At 37.7% G+C, this 17,225-nt stretch overlaps 1 protein-coding gene across 1 annotated transcript in view; it reads right to left on the bottom strand.

Moving 5' to 3' along the window:
• Positions 1-581: 581 nt before the first annotated feature.
• The window catches only part of LOC117421493 (dickkopf-related protein 2-like), a 30,895-nt gene continuing 14,251 nt past the window's right edge, over positions 582-17,225 (bottom strand). Inside the window, exons 2-4 of the mRNA XM_034035969.3 lie at positions 5,012-5,162; positions 3,870-4,016; positions 582-2,419 (exon numbers count right to left, since the gene is read on the bottom strand). Coding sequence (XP_033891860.2) covers positions 2,169-2,419; positions 3,870-4,016; positions 5,012-5,162 — 549 coding nt within the window. The 3' untranslated portion in view covers positions 582-2,168. The remainder of the gene's footprint in view (positions 2,420-3,869; positions 4,017-5,011; positions 5,163-17,225) is intronic.

The following is a 17,225-nucleotide window of genomic DNA, read 5'->3' as shown; positions in this document are numbered from 1 at the left end:
CTGTGGCTGCTGGTTTTTGTTTCAACCAATCTCTGTTACTTAATTGAACCAATTGTTGGCTTAATTAGTTTGATCAGCGAAAAGTGTTTTTTCATTAACATCATATATAACAGAATGTCATCACTTAACATAGTTAAAAAAATTGCATCTCTATATTTGTTTTTTTTACAAGGGAATTCCTATTGAACCATAGTTACAGTTATGCCTCTCTCATTATTTACAGTTTTCATTGCTTGAACTATCTGTCGGTTCAGGTGCTGTGTCTACCAAAATGTGATTGACAGATTAATTTGTCAATCAAAACTAAACTTTTGTTTGCAGTTAAATTGATGTATACTTGTTAGAATCCCCAGTAAAGTGTAGTCTCCTGGTTGAAAAATGAATGTGTTAATTGTTGAAATGTGAAAAGTAGCAACACCTTCGTGGGCAACATGTTTGTCCTGGAAATGTTGAGACAATTCTGCACTTTTACTATGTATAAAAGATACTTCCTTCCTGCCTACTCACTGTGTTGCTGTCAATGTAACTTCACTAGAAGCTTATTACAGCACCTAACAAAACAGTAAAAGTAACAACAGGCATACAAAATACAAACAATTTTATTCATACATAAAAGAAGCAAATACATAACAATAAAAACAACTGAATATTAACAGCGCTAATTAGCCAACTGCTGATTACACCAAAAGCATCAGCAACAGTGTTTCAGGTTTCTATATACAGAGTCATTGGTACAGCACTAACAGTATGAATCCCACATAAGAACCACTAGCAACAAATTCCTTTAAACCATACTGAGGAAATGTGTCCATCACATATAATTCCTAATGTGCTTTAATATGTTTTTTTTTTTGTTTTTTTTTTTTAGCATGATTACATTTAGCTTGGATGTATTTCTTATTTGAGGAAAGTTATATAAGCAGCAAAAGACTTAAGGTCATTATTAACTAATCTATTTATGCCATTTTAAAATAGTTTCTAGCAGTTGTACTTTAGATGCTAAACACAAAGAACATATTCTTAAACACAAAATACCTCTCCTTCATATGATAAAACACAAGTGCAAAACTGTACACGATATAATCTTGATCCATAAATACATTGGCAATAGTGGACATTTTATTTACATTAAAAAGCGTACTGCTTTCGTACTGCTTTCAGAAAATGAAATACTATTAATGACATAAACTCCGGAATCTTCGTATTTTACCATAGAATACAAAACAATGCCTTTTGAAAACCATCTATAATTCTAAAAAATGTATAATGCCAGACAGATCCTTCCAAAAATATTTACATTTAAAAGGGGAGTGATCGTTGGCCACAAATTGTTAAAGCAGGTTAAAACCATCTGTTAAATTACAAACTGCATACCTGAGCATGAAAGTAGAGTCTAATAGAAAAATATAATATGGGAGCCACGTGCACATGAAGAAAATACATTTTAAAAGAGGTCGACAGTACTAAAGTATGCTATCTGAAATGAAATTGATCTGATATAGAATTTATATTCCAAACAAGCTTTTGATTGACTGAAAACAGAAATGAGAAATCTCAGTAAATTAGCTCAGCTATTCATAATATGGTTGGAATATAATGACATTTGCAGTTATTGATCTTAAGCTAAATATTATCACAATAATCACAATTATCTAAATCATGTTTTAACTCCCATTAATTGCTAGTTAGTAGCTCTTTATTTTTCCCCTTTCTTTGTTTGAAAATAAAGCCAAACCACTACTTTCACCTACAAAAGAGGGGAGACTGAATTAAAGTACCAGTCAGTTTCCCTTGCCCATTTTAATTAAGTCTGAAATTTCTTGATTATGTAACATTTTGTGTCTCTGTTGCAAAGTAGTCTTGTCAACATAGTAAAAAACAAGCTACAGCTTGGATTTAGACAGATAAATATCCTCATTGCAGATCATTTGGCAAGAAAAATGGTTTCTGTGGTTTCAAAATGGCACCAATATTAGATAACATTATTTACATTTCAGAAACCACAAAATGGATCGTCTATCGACCAACACTGCTGCAACCCAACACCCGTCACGCGTGCATTTCAGGAACATTATATGGCGTGCAGTCAGCCACAGGAAAACCTACCCGTGTCTCATTATTTTAAATACTTAAATTTCACAGTTATAAAAGCGTGAGCTATCCTCCTTTTATATCTTCTGACAAACGTGGAGTCTGGATTTTGAAGAGGAAGTGGCATCCTTCCAGATTTTACAAGAAAGTCCTTTTGCACAGTCGCAGCGCTGGAAGATCTCTAGGCCATGGGAGCCCTTTTTCCGCTGTTTTGTGCACACCTCCCCCTGGCGAAGGACTGGCTTGCAGATTTTGGTCCAGAAATGGCGGGCACAGCAGAAGCCTTCCACACAGTCAGAAGAACGGAGACAGGAATCGCCCTCGTGACCTTCAGGGGGTAAAAAAAAAAGCCAAAAATGTGTTAAAACACTGCATCTATAAGTCAAGATACCTATAATCAACTAAGACTGGAATAGCTTGTGTTGAAGAAAAAGGAGGTGAAAGTTCAGTTCATGTGCTTTGCAGGGAGGTGAACTTAATCCTTGCCATGTCCTTCAGCAGAAAAAACATTGAACAGACTTTTACCTTGCATAAGTAAGTAATAAGTTCTGAGAGACTTATGTTTTCTAGCATGCAAGTGGAGCACTCATGCTGCATTATTCATTTTATAAGTTCTTCTTGGAAAAGAGTGTAGACTCTAGTCATGCGGAAATATCAGGTTCCTATATCTGTGTATCTGTTTCATATCTAAATGTAATCAGCAATAGAAACCCATAATAAACTCATGCCAAAAAGTATGCCACTCTTTTCTCTGTGTCGACTATATGGGTTGTTTTTTATTTGTGATCTCAATTTTAACAATCTGATATGTTCCTGCATTCATTGTGGTCCAAGAAGGATAGCTCTCTGTCTGTTGCTGAAGTCTTAACAGCTTTGCATTGTTTGGTCACTGCAAATGAGCTTGTATTTGTATTCTTCAGAATACAGATCATTAATCATTTCCATCACATTAAATTCATGTGACCATTGAAATATCTCATTAGACAGTGCTGGCACGATTGATCTGATAACTTAGTGTATTGCTTACAGAAACTCACTGCTGGATTCTTAGCACATGACTGTCTGAGTAATGTTTTCTTAGTCAGGTTTTAGCAAATTATAATCCAGTTAAGCGGAACGTAATATTCTTGTCAGACGGTTTATATTATTCTTTCAAACGTTGCAATTAGTAAAGAAAATATTTATTGAAGAACTTAATCAGGTCTTGCTGATTCTTTCTGTGGAATTAAATGGTAATTTTGCTTTCTGTGCCAGAGGATTTTCACATGGGACCACTCTCAGGAGGCCCAGGGTATTTCAACAAAATAATGTTTGTTGAGACTGACTAAGTGTGCATTACCCAGACAGAGTATGGCTGTTGCTAAATTATTATAATGACGTGTCAGTGTTAACAGATATACAGTATATATATATATATATATAAAAAAAAATCCCAACTGGTGTGCAGTTTATGGATACAATAGAAAATACCATTTGCTAGTGGATTCTTTAAACGGGTGCTGCTATAACAGCAGTCTAAAGTGGTTTTGTCTGCACCCCATGCTGTGATCTCTGCTAGAGGGGTGCTGGCATAACTGTAACATGATGGTTGACGGATGAGGGTTGGCGTCAGTTGTAAAATATGCTGTTAATAACAGTGACTAACTGGAGATAATGATTCAGCTTTGGTCATTTCCAAGAAGGTCAAGTGAAGAAAAAAAAAATGGAAAGTAAAATGATTATGAACTAATCAAGTACTCATGTATAATACAAACTTTTAAAATGTCTGAGACACCAACCTTTTACATTTGGTAGCTTGGACTGCGTTTTCCCAAGGTTCTGCCATCCCATGTCACTGGTAGACAGCTGTCCATTGTTCTTGTCGTGCCCTTCAACAGCTGGGATATGTCCAGTAAGAATGCTCTCAGATACAGCCATACAGATACCTAAAGAGAAAGTAGGAACAAATAGGTCATGTCCTTGAATATTACATCTTAACAAAAACTCAAACTTATGTGTCCATAAACTTGACAGCTAAGGCTAGTCTATGATCATTTTGTTACTGTCATTTTGCCTATCTTGTTTGTGGAAAACCTTAAGATTATAGCGTTGCTTAAGGGAATCCTTTGGAGCTTTAGAACTACAAGTTCAATTTGGTTTACAAATTATATTTCTATGTATCCATATGTTTTATAAGGACTCGCCAATATTTGGTTTTTCAGCTTCTTACAGGCTGGTTTTGATTAGATATTTGGACAGACTGATGGAAGTGCAGGAAGACACACCAGGAACATCATCAGTGTGAGTGGTGGATTGAAACAGCTGGCACTCCTCAGTTAATGATACATATGGAAACACTGAAAACAAACGCTTAAAAGGTCTAAATGTTAGCAAGGATATAACTAGGAAAGCATATTGCTGCCATTTGTGGGAAATTGTTGAAATGGTGTTTATACCTAATAAATATACTTTTCCATAATAGCAATGTTGAGCCAGTTTTATACAATAGTACAATTAAAAAATGACTGCAGATGTGGTTGCAATAATGTACTCCCCATATTAATGGAAGTATGTTCCCAATTTAAAACAAAAGGATGGGTTCTTTAGCATTCATCAATATATTGGTCTTGGATAAAGAATAAAACGTGCTGTGATTTTCATCAAAAATTGACTCATGGCAGATGTGATAGTCCACAAGAACTGTAAACACTGAAGTAATTAATAATGTTATATACGTTAATAGTACCTTTTTTCATTGGAACAGTTATATATTCCAAAAAGTGTCTAACTTACTTTAATGTTAAAAGGTCTTTTGAATGACACTCTTTCTGTACATCAATATACCAACAATGCTATATCATTTAAAGTATAATATCCATTAAGGAAAATTAAATAATTTGCATAAACAACACAGAACTAATGCATTTGAAGGAGTAAATACCATTGCTGCAGCGGTTTCCAGGGCAACACATGCCGTCTCTATGGCAACGCTTCTTCTTCCTTCTGCAAGTCAGGCATCTGGAAGGACCTTGGTTAGGACTATGGCAATAGCCCCCAACACTGCATTCCTTATCACTGCTGCAAGGATGAACCTTGATATAAAAAAGAGAGAAAGAGAAAGTTAAAGCCACACTGTACAGAAAAAAAAAGAAGTGTGCCAGCGATGCTGTGCTGTCTACCTTTGCCCGGGAGGGAAGAGTATCGGGTTTTTTTTTAACGGCTCTTTGCTTGTAAAGATTGTCTCCTCTCACTGAAGTTGCTCACATTATTGAGGGTCTCTGAAAGCTAGCTTTGTCTGCATTCATTTTCACACAGATATCTTCTTCTTACCTCAGTCCCAAGCATATCCACCCTCTCTCCCCATTTCCCAGTAAATATTTATATTTAAGCTTTTCCCACTATAACATTTAGTAGAGGGGTAAATCTCATTATATATATATATATATATATATATATATATATATATATATATATATATATTACACACACAAAGTGGCACATTACCAATTTGATTTATGTTAGCAAGCTATATTTTTGTCTTATCCAGTAAACAGTGATTTTCTTAATTGCCATATCAATACTAATTAGTGGTTTTATAATTATATATCTTTGGCAGGCAATTCATCTGTAGTCTTTTTGATCAGTTACTTGGATTTGAGTTTGAGCAGACCAAACAAATCAGCTACAGTAGGAAGTGTCAAATATCAGAGCAAGGGCCTGGAAATTGTGGAACACTAAAGCAAATGAGGATGTACAGGACTTCACAAAACAACTTAGCGATGAAGACTGGCTTTGAAATTCACTCAGGTCCTTACCAAATCAAAAGAAAAATACAGTGCATTCAAGTCAATTGCCACTATTATATTTTTGTCCCAAAATATCATTAAGTTATTGGAGTTTTTGCATCAACTAAAAGAGGCTCCACCTTCCAGGTGTTTTGGCATTGTAGATTAAAACACTGTTGATGTAGGTTGTAATTTGATACTAGACCTAAATACTGAATTAGTATTCATTCAAATAAAATGACAGAATAACTAGGCGAATCACATTGTTCCAGATTACTCCACGTTGCTAAGCAGAAGATTGATATAGGGAAAGTACTGTAAGTGAGGCATATTTTACAGTATTTTGGCAGTACAAAGTCATATTTTTGCGATGGGAACGACAAAATAATTTGTATGGGTGCTTAATATATATTGAGCCCGATTTTCGAGAGGGGTTTCATTTTCGGTGGAAATGGCAAGATCCGCTGAATCTTTTCATCTGTTAAAAAATATCTGCCTATTTTTTAATGTGATCCTCTGTTTTATCTGATGGCAGATCATGTTTCATGCATACTTTTCTGCGGTTCTAAATGAATAAGTAATGAGCCACGCCAGGACACCTGGTATGTGCGATCGGAGAGGTAGGAGGAGAACCAGGCAGAGCAGTGCTGGAGAGTCCCAGGTCATATCCACCTCCAGTCACAGGAGAATAGAGTGGTCAACTGTGTCAAAGGCAGCAGAGAGGTCAAGGAGAATTAGGACAAAGGAGAGGAAAGCGGCATGGGCAGACAGCAGTGAGTTAGTGACAGAGAGAAGAGCAGTTTCAGTGGAGTGCCGGGCGAAAACCAGATTGGAGGGGGTTTACCAAAAAATGTGTTGACAGGAAAGCAGAGAGCTGGTGATGTACCGATCACTCAAGGGTTTTAGAGAGGAAAGGAAGAAGGGAGACAAGGCTCTAGTTCTGGCGGGATGAGGGATCAAGGGAGGGTTTTTTAAGATGGGGGTGATGCAGGCCTGTTTGAAGGCAGAGGGGAAACAGCTAGAGAGCAGAGATGTTGAGAAGAGAGGAAATGAAAGGGAATAGAGCAGGGGTGGCAGCTTGGAACAGGTGAGTTGGGAGGGGCACACGTGGTGGGTTTATGGCTCTGGAGCAGGGAGCAAAGATCAGATTCTGAGAGGCTGACAGGTGAGGGGGCAAAGGGAGGCAGGAGGTGAGAGGAGAAGACAGTGGAGGTAGCCAAGTCTACAGAGAGTTGGGAGAAGGAGTCGAGAGGGGAGGTGCAAGAGAGCAGCAGAGGAGAAGACCGAGGGGGAGCGAGAATGGAGGTTTTGACAGAAGGTGACAGAGAGGGTCGGTGGATTAGGAAGGGATGGAAGCGACAGAGAAAAGGAGATAAAGTAGTGATCAGAGATATCGAGAGGACCAAGACGGTGGGGGGAAAGCACTCCCTGGTGAAGATGAAGTCCAGTTGATGGCCTGCTGTGTGAGTGGGGTGGGGTGGGGAGACAGAAGGCGAAGGAATGAAGAAGGGAAAGAAATTCAGCAGAGTGGTTTTAATAATGTAAACCTTTTGTGTACATCCCCCCACCAATATATATATATATATATATATATATATATATATATATATATATATATATATATATATATATATATATATATATTCATTTTTATGTTATCCCAAGCCAAAATACAAGCCCATCGGGATCAGGTCAACCCCATCGCCTTGAGAACCGTTTATTCACATTTTTAGAAAGCCGAAATCTTATTTGGCTTGTGCAGATCATTTATTTTAGCCAAAGCCGACCTGAATAAGAACAAATACCAGAACAAGATTTGACCACCCCTTCATGTCAAAGTGAGACTAGTTTGAATTATTTTCGTGTAGCCCCAAATGTGTCAAACTATACTTTGGAAATATAAATTTAAAAAGCAATAAATAAACAAATAAACACATTTGTGATGGGGTACTCCATGCCTCTGTGCGTACTTTATGTTGTGTTATTTTGTATTTGTATTTGTTGAATTATTATTTAAAGGTACTGTCCTGTGTGAACGTTGTTTTGTTGTTAATTATTTCACAGCATGGATGGGGTTAAAATTCCCTATCCATGTTAAACTCGTGCAGAATGTGACTGATTAATTAATTTATTACTAATCTGGAGATGGTCACTTGTGTAAAAACCTGCAACTTTGGCTGAACGGGGTTAGTGTGTCGTGAGATAAAAAGACATAACAATTGCTACCCATGCTGGTTTTACACCAGCACGATACTTGAAGCTACCTCCCGAGGATCAGCTCCTGTCATCGCCTCCCAAAGGTCAACTCCTGCCCTGTCCTGCAGAGCCTGCACTGCCTCGGGCTGCCACATCTGAAACGCTTAGGGCTGCCAAGCCTGCAATGCCCGGGGAGGGCAAGCCTGCAATGCCTGGGGTGGCCTGTTCCGCACTGCCCGGGGATGCCTCTATGCCATTGCCCGTAAAGACCGGTTTGCTATTGCCAGGGAATGCCTGAATGCCCCAGGAAAATGCCTGAATGCCCCAGGAAAAGGGAACCGCTGGCTACAGAGAAGGGGGGAGAGGCGAGGAGAAAACCTCTCCCGCAGTAGTTGCACTGCCAGAGTACGCAGTACCGCTGCTACTTCCGGAGTGTCCCGCACTGAGGGCAGCAGGACCGCTGCCAGCGCCACCACCACTTCCGGAGTGCGCTGCACCACTGTCAGCATTGCCACTGCCAGGATTGCCACTGGCAGCATTGCCATTGCCAGGATTACCCCGGCTGGAGTAGCCAGCCTGGACGCTGTCAGCATTTCCACTGACAGCATTGCCATGGGCAGCCTTTCCACTGTCAGAGCTGCCTTTGCTGGAGGAGCCAGCCTTGGCGCTGTCAGCATTGTCACTGCCAGGATTGTCTTTGTTCAAGCTTTTTATTTATTATTAAATGTGCACAGCAGAGCTTCATCCGTAGTACTTGCCTGTGCTGATCCATTTATTTCCTGGTCTGATGTCACCCACAAGTCATCCAGGTCACAGCACTGCAGAGATATGCTTTTAAATAAAATCATCAAACCATCCAATTTATTTATTTATATATTTCAGATGATAAAGTGGGCTAAGTAATGTTTAATTGTTAAGTCAATATTGCAACAAGCATAATATCAAAACATTCCAAAATCATAAATATGCACTAAAAAAGGAAGAGTGCTAAAACAAAATGGTACAGCAAGTAGCACATATGCATCGAAATACTGAATACTGTATTGTTAACTGAAGACGGTCCCTGAATAGAACTGAAAGCTAATTTACTTTAAGGAATGTATTGTATGTTCATCACAACTTTAAACACTACTTAAAACTAAAAACAACTGTTTACAATTCTACTCAGTATATTATATTAGGTGGATGGTTTGGTCATTTTATTTAAAAGCATATGTCTGTATTTATTACCACAGTAACACCATGCTGAAGTTGACTTCTAATGTGGCCAGCTTCTTATTCGCATCCCAGTTTCTTATTCGCATCCCAGCTTGTTATTCGCTAATATGCACAAATGTAACTACAATTGAATAAGTAACTGGCCCTGGGGTAATTAGGGGATAAATTGCCTCGGGCTGCTCATTTCAAAGTAAATACAAACACAGGGGGAACCCCTACACGTCACCCATAAGTATTTATCCAAAACAGAATTTGGTACAAGAACAGCGTGCAAACATGGCACACATAGCAATACTGACATCAGGTTTAGAGCAACATTTTAAAGCAGGTATCCGGAAGTGGAAACCCTGTGTGTGATCCACATGTATTCTTCCCTGTCTAACATGGAATTTGCTTTCCTTTGTTATCTTGTCTAATAACACAAATTTAAGTTTTGTGCTTTCCCCATTTAATATAGCACACAGACCTGAACAGGCAAAAGTCAATATATATATAGCAAATTCTGTTTTGGGCCAGGTAAATACATATGGATGATGTAGATAGGTTCCCTTGTGTTTGTATTAACTTTGAAATGAGCAGCCCGAGGCGATTTATCCACTGAAATACTCCCAATTACTTATACAATTTTAGTTACCTTTGTACATATTTGCGAAGAAACTGGGATGTGAATAAGAAGCTGGACGAATAAGAAGCTAACTTCAGCATCGTCGCATTAACATTTTTTTATTTTTTATTTTGTAATTTTGCAAAGTAGCCTATAGTTTGACACATTTGGGGCTACCCTGGAGAATAATTCAAATTAGTCTCACTTTTGACACAAAGGGTTGGTCGGATCTTCTTCAGATCGGCTTGAGGTAAAGTGAATTGTGTGCATTGCAATGGGATTGTATTTCAGCTTGGGATCGTAATACAGTACACATACACACGCACACACACACACATCTGCTTCTAACAGGATCCATGCTGAATGCCAGGGGGACTCGGTCTGACTTGCTGTCACTGTGTTTTTTACTGGCGGATAGTCGTATTGACCGTGCTGAAGCAGGCAGAAAGCTAACTGGTGGAAGTTTACATTCTCCACCACTTTCGTCTTTAGAAAATAGACACAGATTCTTAGATCATTATATATTCCTCCAAAAGAAACCATCAGAATAACTAATGAACCAAACTAGCGGATAGAGGCCCGTCGTGTTTTCCGCAGCTTTAGAAAATTCTGAATCGGTGGAAAAAACTGTGGTGCAGAAACAAACGGTCGAAAATGCGATTCTCCAGCCATTGCCAGGATTACCCCGGCTGGAGTAGCCAGCCTGGACGCTGTCAGCATTTCCACTGACAGCATTGCCATGGGCAGCCTTTCCACTGTCAGAACTGCCTTTGCTGGAGGAGCCAGCCTTGGCGCTGTCAGCATTGTCACTGCCAGGATTGTCTTTGTTCAAGCTTTTTATTTATTATTAAATGTGCACAGCAGAGCTTCATCCGTAGTACTTGCCTGTGCTGATCCATTTATTTCCTGGTCTGATGTCACCCACAAGTCATCCAGGTCACAGCACTGCAGAGATATGCTTTTAAATAAAATCATCAAACCATCCAATTTATTTATTTATATATTTCAGATGATAAAGTGGGCTAAGTAATGTTTAATTGTTAAGTCAATATTGCAACAAGCATAATATCAAAACATTCCAAAATCATAAATATGCACTAAAAAAGGAAGAGTGCTAAAACAAAATGGTACAGCAAGTAGCACATATGCATCGAAATACTGAATACTGTATTGTTAACTGAAGACGGTCCCTGAATAGAACTGAAAGCTAATTTACTTTAAGGAATGTATTGTATGTTCATCACAACTTTAAACACTACTTAAAACTAAAAACAACTGTTTACAATTCTACTCAGTATATTATATTAGGTGGATGGTTTGGTCATTTTATTTAAAAGCATATGTCTGTATTTATTACCACAGTAACACCATGCTGAAGTTGACTTCTAATGTGGCCAGCTTCTTATTCGCATCCCAGTTTCTTATTCGCATCCCAGCTTGTTATTCGCTAATTTGCACAAATGTAACTACAATTGAATAAGTAACTGGCCCTGGGGTAATTAGGGGATAAATTGCCTCGGGCTGCTCATTTCAAAGTAAATACAAACACAGGGGGAACCCCTACACGTCACCCATAAGTATTTATCCAAAACAGAATTTGGTACAAGAACAGCGTGCAAACATGGCACACATAGCAATACTGACATCAGGTTTAGAGCAACATTTTAAAGCAGGTATCCGGAAGTGGAAACCCTGTGTGTGATCCACATGTATTCTTCCCTGTCTAACATGGAATTTGCTTTCCTTTGTTATCTTGTCTAATAACACAAATTTAAGTTTTGTGCTTTCCCCATTTAATATAGCACACAGACCTGAACAGGCAAAAGTCAATATATATATAGCAAATTCTGTTTTGGGCCAGGTAAATACATATGGATGATGTAGATAGGTTCCCTTGTGTTTGTATTAACTTTGAAATGAGCAGCCCGAGGCGATTTATCCACTGAAATACTCCCAATTACTTATACAATTTTAGTTACCTTTGTACATATTTGCGGAGAAACTGGGATGTGAATAAGAAGCTGGACGAATAAGAAGCTAACTTCAGCATCGTCGCATTAACATTTTTTTATTTTTTATTTTGTAATTTTGCAAAGTAGCCTATAGTTTGACACATTTGGGGCTACCCTGGAGAATAATTCAAATTAGTCTCACTTTTGACACAAAGGGTTGGTCGGATCTTCTTCAGATCGGCTTGAGGTAAAGTGAATTGTGTGCATTGCAATGGGATTGTATTTCAGCTTGGGATCGTAATACAGTACACATACACACGCACACACACACACATCTGCTTCTAACAGGATCCATGCTGAATGCCAGGGGGACTCGGTCTGACTTGCTGTCACTGTGTTTTTTACTGGCGGATAGTCGTATTGACCGTGCTGAAGCAGGCAGAAAGCTAACTGGTGGAAGTTTACATTCTCCACCACTTTCGACTTTAGAAAATAGACACAGATTCTTAGATCATTATATATTCCTCCAAAAGAAACCATCAGAATAACTAATGAACCAAACTAGCGGATAGAGGCCCGTCGTGTTTTCCGCAGCTTTAGAAAATTCTGAATCGGTGGAAAAAACTGTGGTGCAGAAACAAACGGTCGAAAATGCGATTCTCCAGCAGATCTCCTTTGAAAATAACCCTCAATGTGTCTTTAACAAGGTAACATAGTTTGAAACTAGAAACTATGCAGTAGTTTCCATACAGTAGTACTGTACATCCGGAGCAGTTTTATAAAAGAAATGAAAAGCCTGGCATGTGGCAGATTATCTGTCTCAGGAACACATCCCTAAACTTTATTAGCAACAACTCACCGCCTCAGTTAATAATTATATTGAGACACAAAACATTCCCAAACTCAAACCAGCAGTAATATTCCAAATTAGGAGACTCGGTAACCCAATAAATGCTTACTGGTCTCCCACGTACTTGTTTTGGAGTATTTTTCTATGAAAATTAAATAAAATCAGAAGTCAGTTTCACCCGTTTACCAGAAAATGTGCCGTTCTTCTCTGAAATGCACACCCCTAAATCTTTCCTGGGGGGTTAAACAATGGAGAAGTGAGGCTTCCCAGCACAACACTTAGGTTTATGGTCACAGACAGCTATGAGCAACCTTGCATTGGTATTGTAGTAATTGAATTAAGGGGTGATTACTTAAACCAATCCCTGGATTTACTGCTGGTTATGTCACCCACTGTTTTATTTGGGCGCCTGTGGTATTTTATGAGTTGTGTTCCAGTACGGAAGCAATTATAATAAAATAGAATGAGGCCATTGCTTCATAATGTAATGACTGATAACTGGGTTAAGCCTTACTTATCATAATGTATTTGTTGTAGTTGTAGTAGAATTGTTATGTCTGACATGTTATACAATTCAACAGCAGCAGAATACATTTATTACAACTGGACCAAAGGGCCAATACCCTATCCACAATACGCTTTAAAAACAATCTGGATATGGTATAAGTAACAAAGGATTTAAAACCAATTTCCTAGTAATACATACTATCAGGATGTTTCGCTGATGCCACTTTTGTTCTTCAATTTGAGGTATGCAGACTTTCTTAAGTACCATCCTACTCCAGCTTCATTCTGGTCGACCCTGAGTGTAACTCTGGAAGTAATACAATACCAGGAACAGTTTTGGATTCCTAAAAATACACAAAACCTAATATCCCAATTTAAAGACAACTACTACTACTACCACCACTACTACTACTGCTACTACTACTAATAATAATAATACTGTGCCATTTTTTGTTAGCATCCCCTTTTGTTTAGGGGGTGCTAAACCAAATTTTCTCTCCACCTGCCAATGGGCATATCTAAAACAAAAATATTTCTTGACTACCAGTTCCAACCAGAATATATTTTTCTGCTTCATTAAAGCCAAAAGCCACCAGTTGATGATTTTAATTTTAAAAAATTGCTGTGCTCAGCTTCACTTTTCATGATCCAATATGTATGACTTCCCATGTTTGTTCTGTTATTAACAATGGATCAGTAAGTAATAGTATTTTCAATCCATATAAAGACTAATGGGTCTAAATACTATGATGCCGTTTAGACCATTAAACTGAGGTAAAGAAGGGACCTTTTAACATGTGTTTTTTGTTTCACCACCATTTACAAGAGATACCTTGAACAGACAACATACAGACATTTTATTTTCAAAATAATATACTTTATCTGGTATTATGTTGGAAAACTAGAAATGAATGTGTTTGTTCCTTATATTAAACGTCCATGTGCCTTTATATATTATATTCCCTCTATATCTGTAGCAATTCAAGTTTTGGTTTTTTGTTCTTATTTTCCTTTCAGAATCATTAAATGGTGCAAATTTTGCTTTGTAGCCAAAGATTAGAAAACCCATTGATGAAATGTTGTGAAAACCACACTGTAAATAACTGAAAGTGTTCCTTGAGAAAACACAGAACAGCGCTGTTGTCAATTCAGTTTTTATACTCCCAATAATTGTGTGTGAACAGTATAGTGCAATACACATTTAATTTTTTTTCTATAAACTTTGATTCCACATTACCAGGTAAAGAATGTTATGTATAGAACTAAAATACATGAAATACTTCCTGAAGAGTGCAGCAATTAAAAACCAGCCAGGTAGCGCTCCTCTTATATTCCATTTCAAACTACTTTACTCTTGTTTGCTAGGTACTTTATATGCCAAAGCAGTTGCCTAAACTCCCAGCTTGACAAACATATTCCAACTTTACACTGCAACCTTATAGTAAAATATACACATCTTTAAAGTAGAGATACATTACAGACAGAACCGAGGAAGCCACAATGCCCTGTATACAAGTAACACAAAAGTGTTCAGGAGTATTGTTCCCTTTTTAAACTGGCCTGTTATCTCAAACGACACACCAAAAGCCCTTGCAGCCTTGTGTGATCCCTATCTGTGATTTTTGGCTTTGAGTCTTGGATTGATTACATCACAACCAAGGAGACACTTACCACAACTGAGGCTCCACGGTTACACAAGCTACCCTTTGAAAGCCAATGATACAAAACCATATCACAAATGATAAGTGCAATTTATCTTGTCATGTTTTTAAAAAAATGCCATATCACAGCCTGTGGAGAGTAAAGATTTGTTAAGCCCTGCGACTATCTCTTTCATCGCTCTGTCGCTCTCCGCACAGTCTGATGCCTTAACTCTGGCCTCTTTTTTCTCCCTTCTCCCCTATTTAGTCTGTTAATACAGTTATTGCTCATCCTCATGGGGTGCAGGCATGTGAGCGTCTCTCGACATCCTGGCTAGACGATGAAGGATACAGATGTTACACAATGAGGTAAAATGACAGACAAAAGGACTTGATTTGTGTTTGATGCTTGGACTGTATAATGGCAGTCTATTTTTTTTAAGGGCTGTACACATTTTTTTTATTATCTGTTCTCTATGACCCAATTTATTTTAGTTTTAGATTAACATTGTTTTTATAAGCTGGCAAGAAGTTATGCAGTAGTCAAAATGTCTGTGTTTATTATTTTTTTTAATTAGTTCATTATGCATACTGCCTAGTTTAACCTATAATTAAGAAGCAAATTAATTGGTTCCACTTTATTGATTATTTCTGCACTGAATTAAACAAAGCCATTTGTTAAAATATCCTTTAAAAGCATTGATGTAAGCAGCTGTGGCATTTATACAATATTTGATACCAGTCATCGAAGTAACAAACAAAATCATTGGTGCTGTAAGAAAACAGAGGATTACCTTGGTAGTGTAACCACATGCACAAAGTCTTTCAACAATGGTTTTGAAGGCTTTGAAATTAAAACTACAGTAAATGTTATAAAAGTTTATCAAGGTACAGCCATGGTCATTTAGCCGTTTCCATGCTTAGCATGCAATCCCTCTCTGGGCTAAACAATGCTTACCTATCCTTTACCATGATTTCACTATGCTCTGTTACACTTTTCTAAGCTTTTACAAGATTTAGATTTTCTGCACCCCAATTATACACAATTATGCATTAACCACGTCTCTTGCCAATTCATAAATCAATATTTAAACTAAGATATATTTCTATTCAAAGAGACGCCGGATTGCGTAGCCAGCAATGTGTGCATCCTCAGCTGAGTGCCACAGGCATATCTAACTGACACTAAACTTACACTCTCCTTTGCATATTACTTTTGGTCTTAAAAGGTACACAACCCAACTAAAGGTTTCATAACAGTTCTTAATTAATGTTTATTCAATTATATACATTTTTTTAATGTGCTACTGTACATTTGTAAAAGGAGAAGGTTGCCTTGCTAATAAGACTCAAAACTATGTAACTCCATTCACCAAGATATGTTTTATGCAGACTCAGTTCTGTTACTGAAGTACTGTATTGTATTGTATTGTTAATTTAAATATTTTTCTATGCCTGAAAGATATTAGGAACATAGTTTACAGAATAGGACACAGAATACTGCTACTACTGACTGCAGACCTGAAGATGTTCCTCTAAAAGGGTTATCAGATGTTATGCAGGAACCCGCCACACTCCTTGCTGTATATCTCACACACAGTCTCTGTTCTCTTGCTGTCAGTTTTATAGATCTACATGCCCTTTGAACACAAAAAGAATACATCCTTAGACACAAGACACTTCTTTAGTATCATTTAACCACACTGAAGCCCTTCAGGTCCTGCCAACAGTTAAAAAACAAATTCATGTTTGGCATCAGTTCAATTCATTGTTTAATTACATCGGAGGTTCAGTTTCCCTATACTGTTTTCCTCTGTATTAAACGGAGTTGCCCAGGTCATCTTCACTTTCCACATTGCCACACTTAAAATGATGCCAGTAAGTGTAACTTATAATTTTGTCTTTAACACATACATTTTTGTCATCTCCCTTAATGTATAATACAGGAGAAATACAAAAACACAATCGTCCGTCTGATGAAAACAACAAAATATGTTAAATACATGTAAATGTTAGTTGGAAACCAGCATATATATGGAATAAAACAAAATAAAATAAGACCAATAAATCAAATAAACTGCATCAGTCAAACTCAGGTAAGCTTCTAACTTAAAACGGAGCAGCAGCTATACAGTTTAGACCCTGGCTAGTTTAAATGTGCTACTGTAACTTACTAAATCTTGAACGCAGATTTCTTGAATCACTTACCATAGCTAATGTTAGTGGTCTCCCTGGGGGTAAAGTAGAAGCTGCAAGTCTCTCAGCAGCTGACCTTAAAGAGCAACTTGCTACGAGTGTGTATGTTAAGAGTTATCTCAACTGATTGTATCCTTCTTTTTGTTTAGATTCACATTGTGTCATTTTCTGTTTCAGTCATCACATCCTGGTGACTTTTTAAATCAT

Source organism: Acipenser ruthenus, chromosome 1, assembly GCF_902713425.1.
Source record: "Acipenser ruthenus chromosome 1, fAciRut3.2 maternal haplotype, whole genome shotgun sequence".
Classification (NCBI taxonomy): domain Eukaryota; kingdom Metazoa; phylum Chordata; class Actinopteri; order Acipenseriformes; family Acipenseridae; genus Acipenser; species Acipenser ruthenus.
The sequence above is the reverse complement of the archived record's forward strand: the minus strand, read 5'-3'. Positions and strand labels throughout refer to the sequence as shown.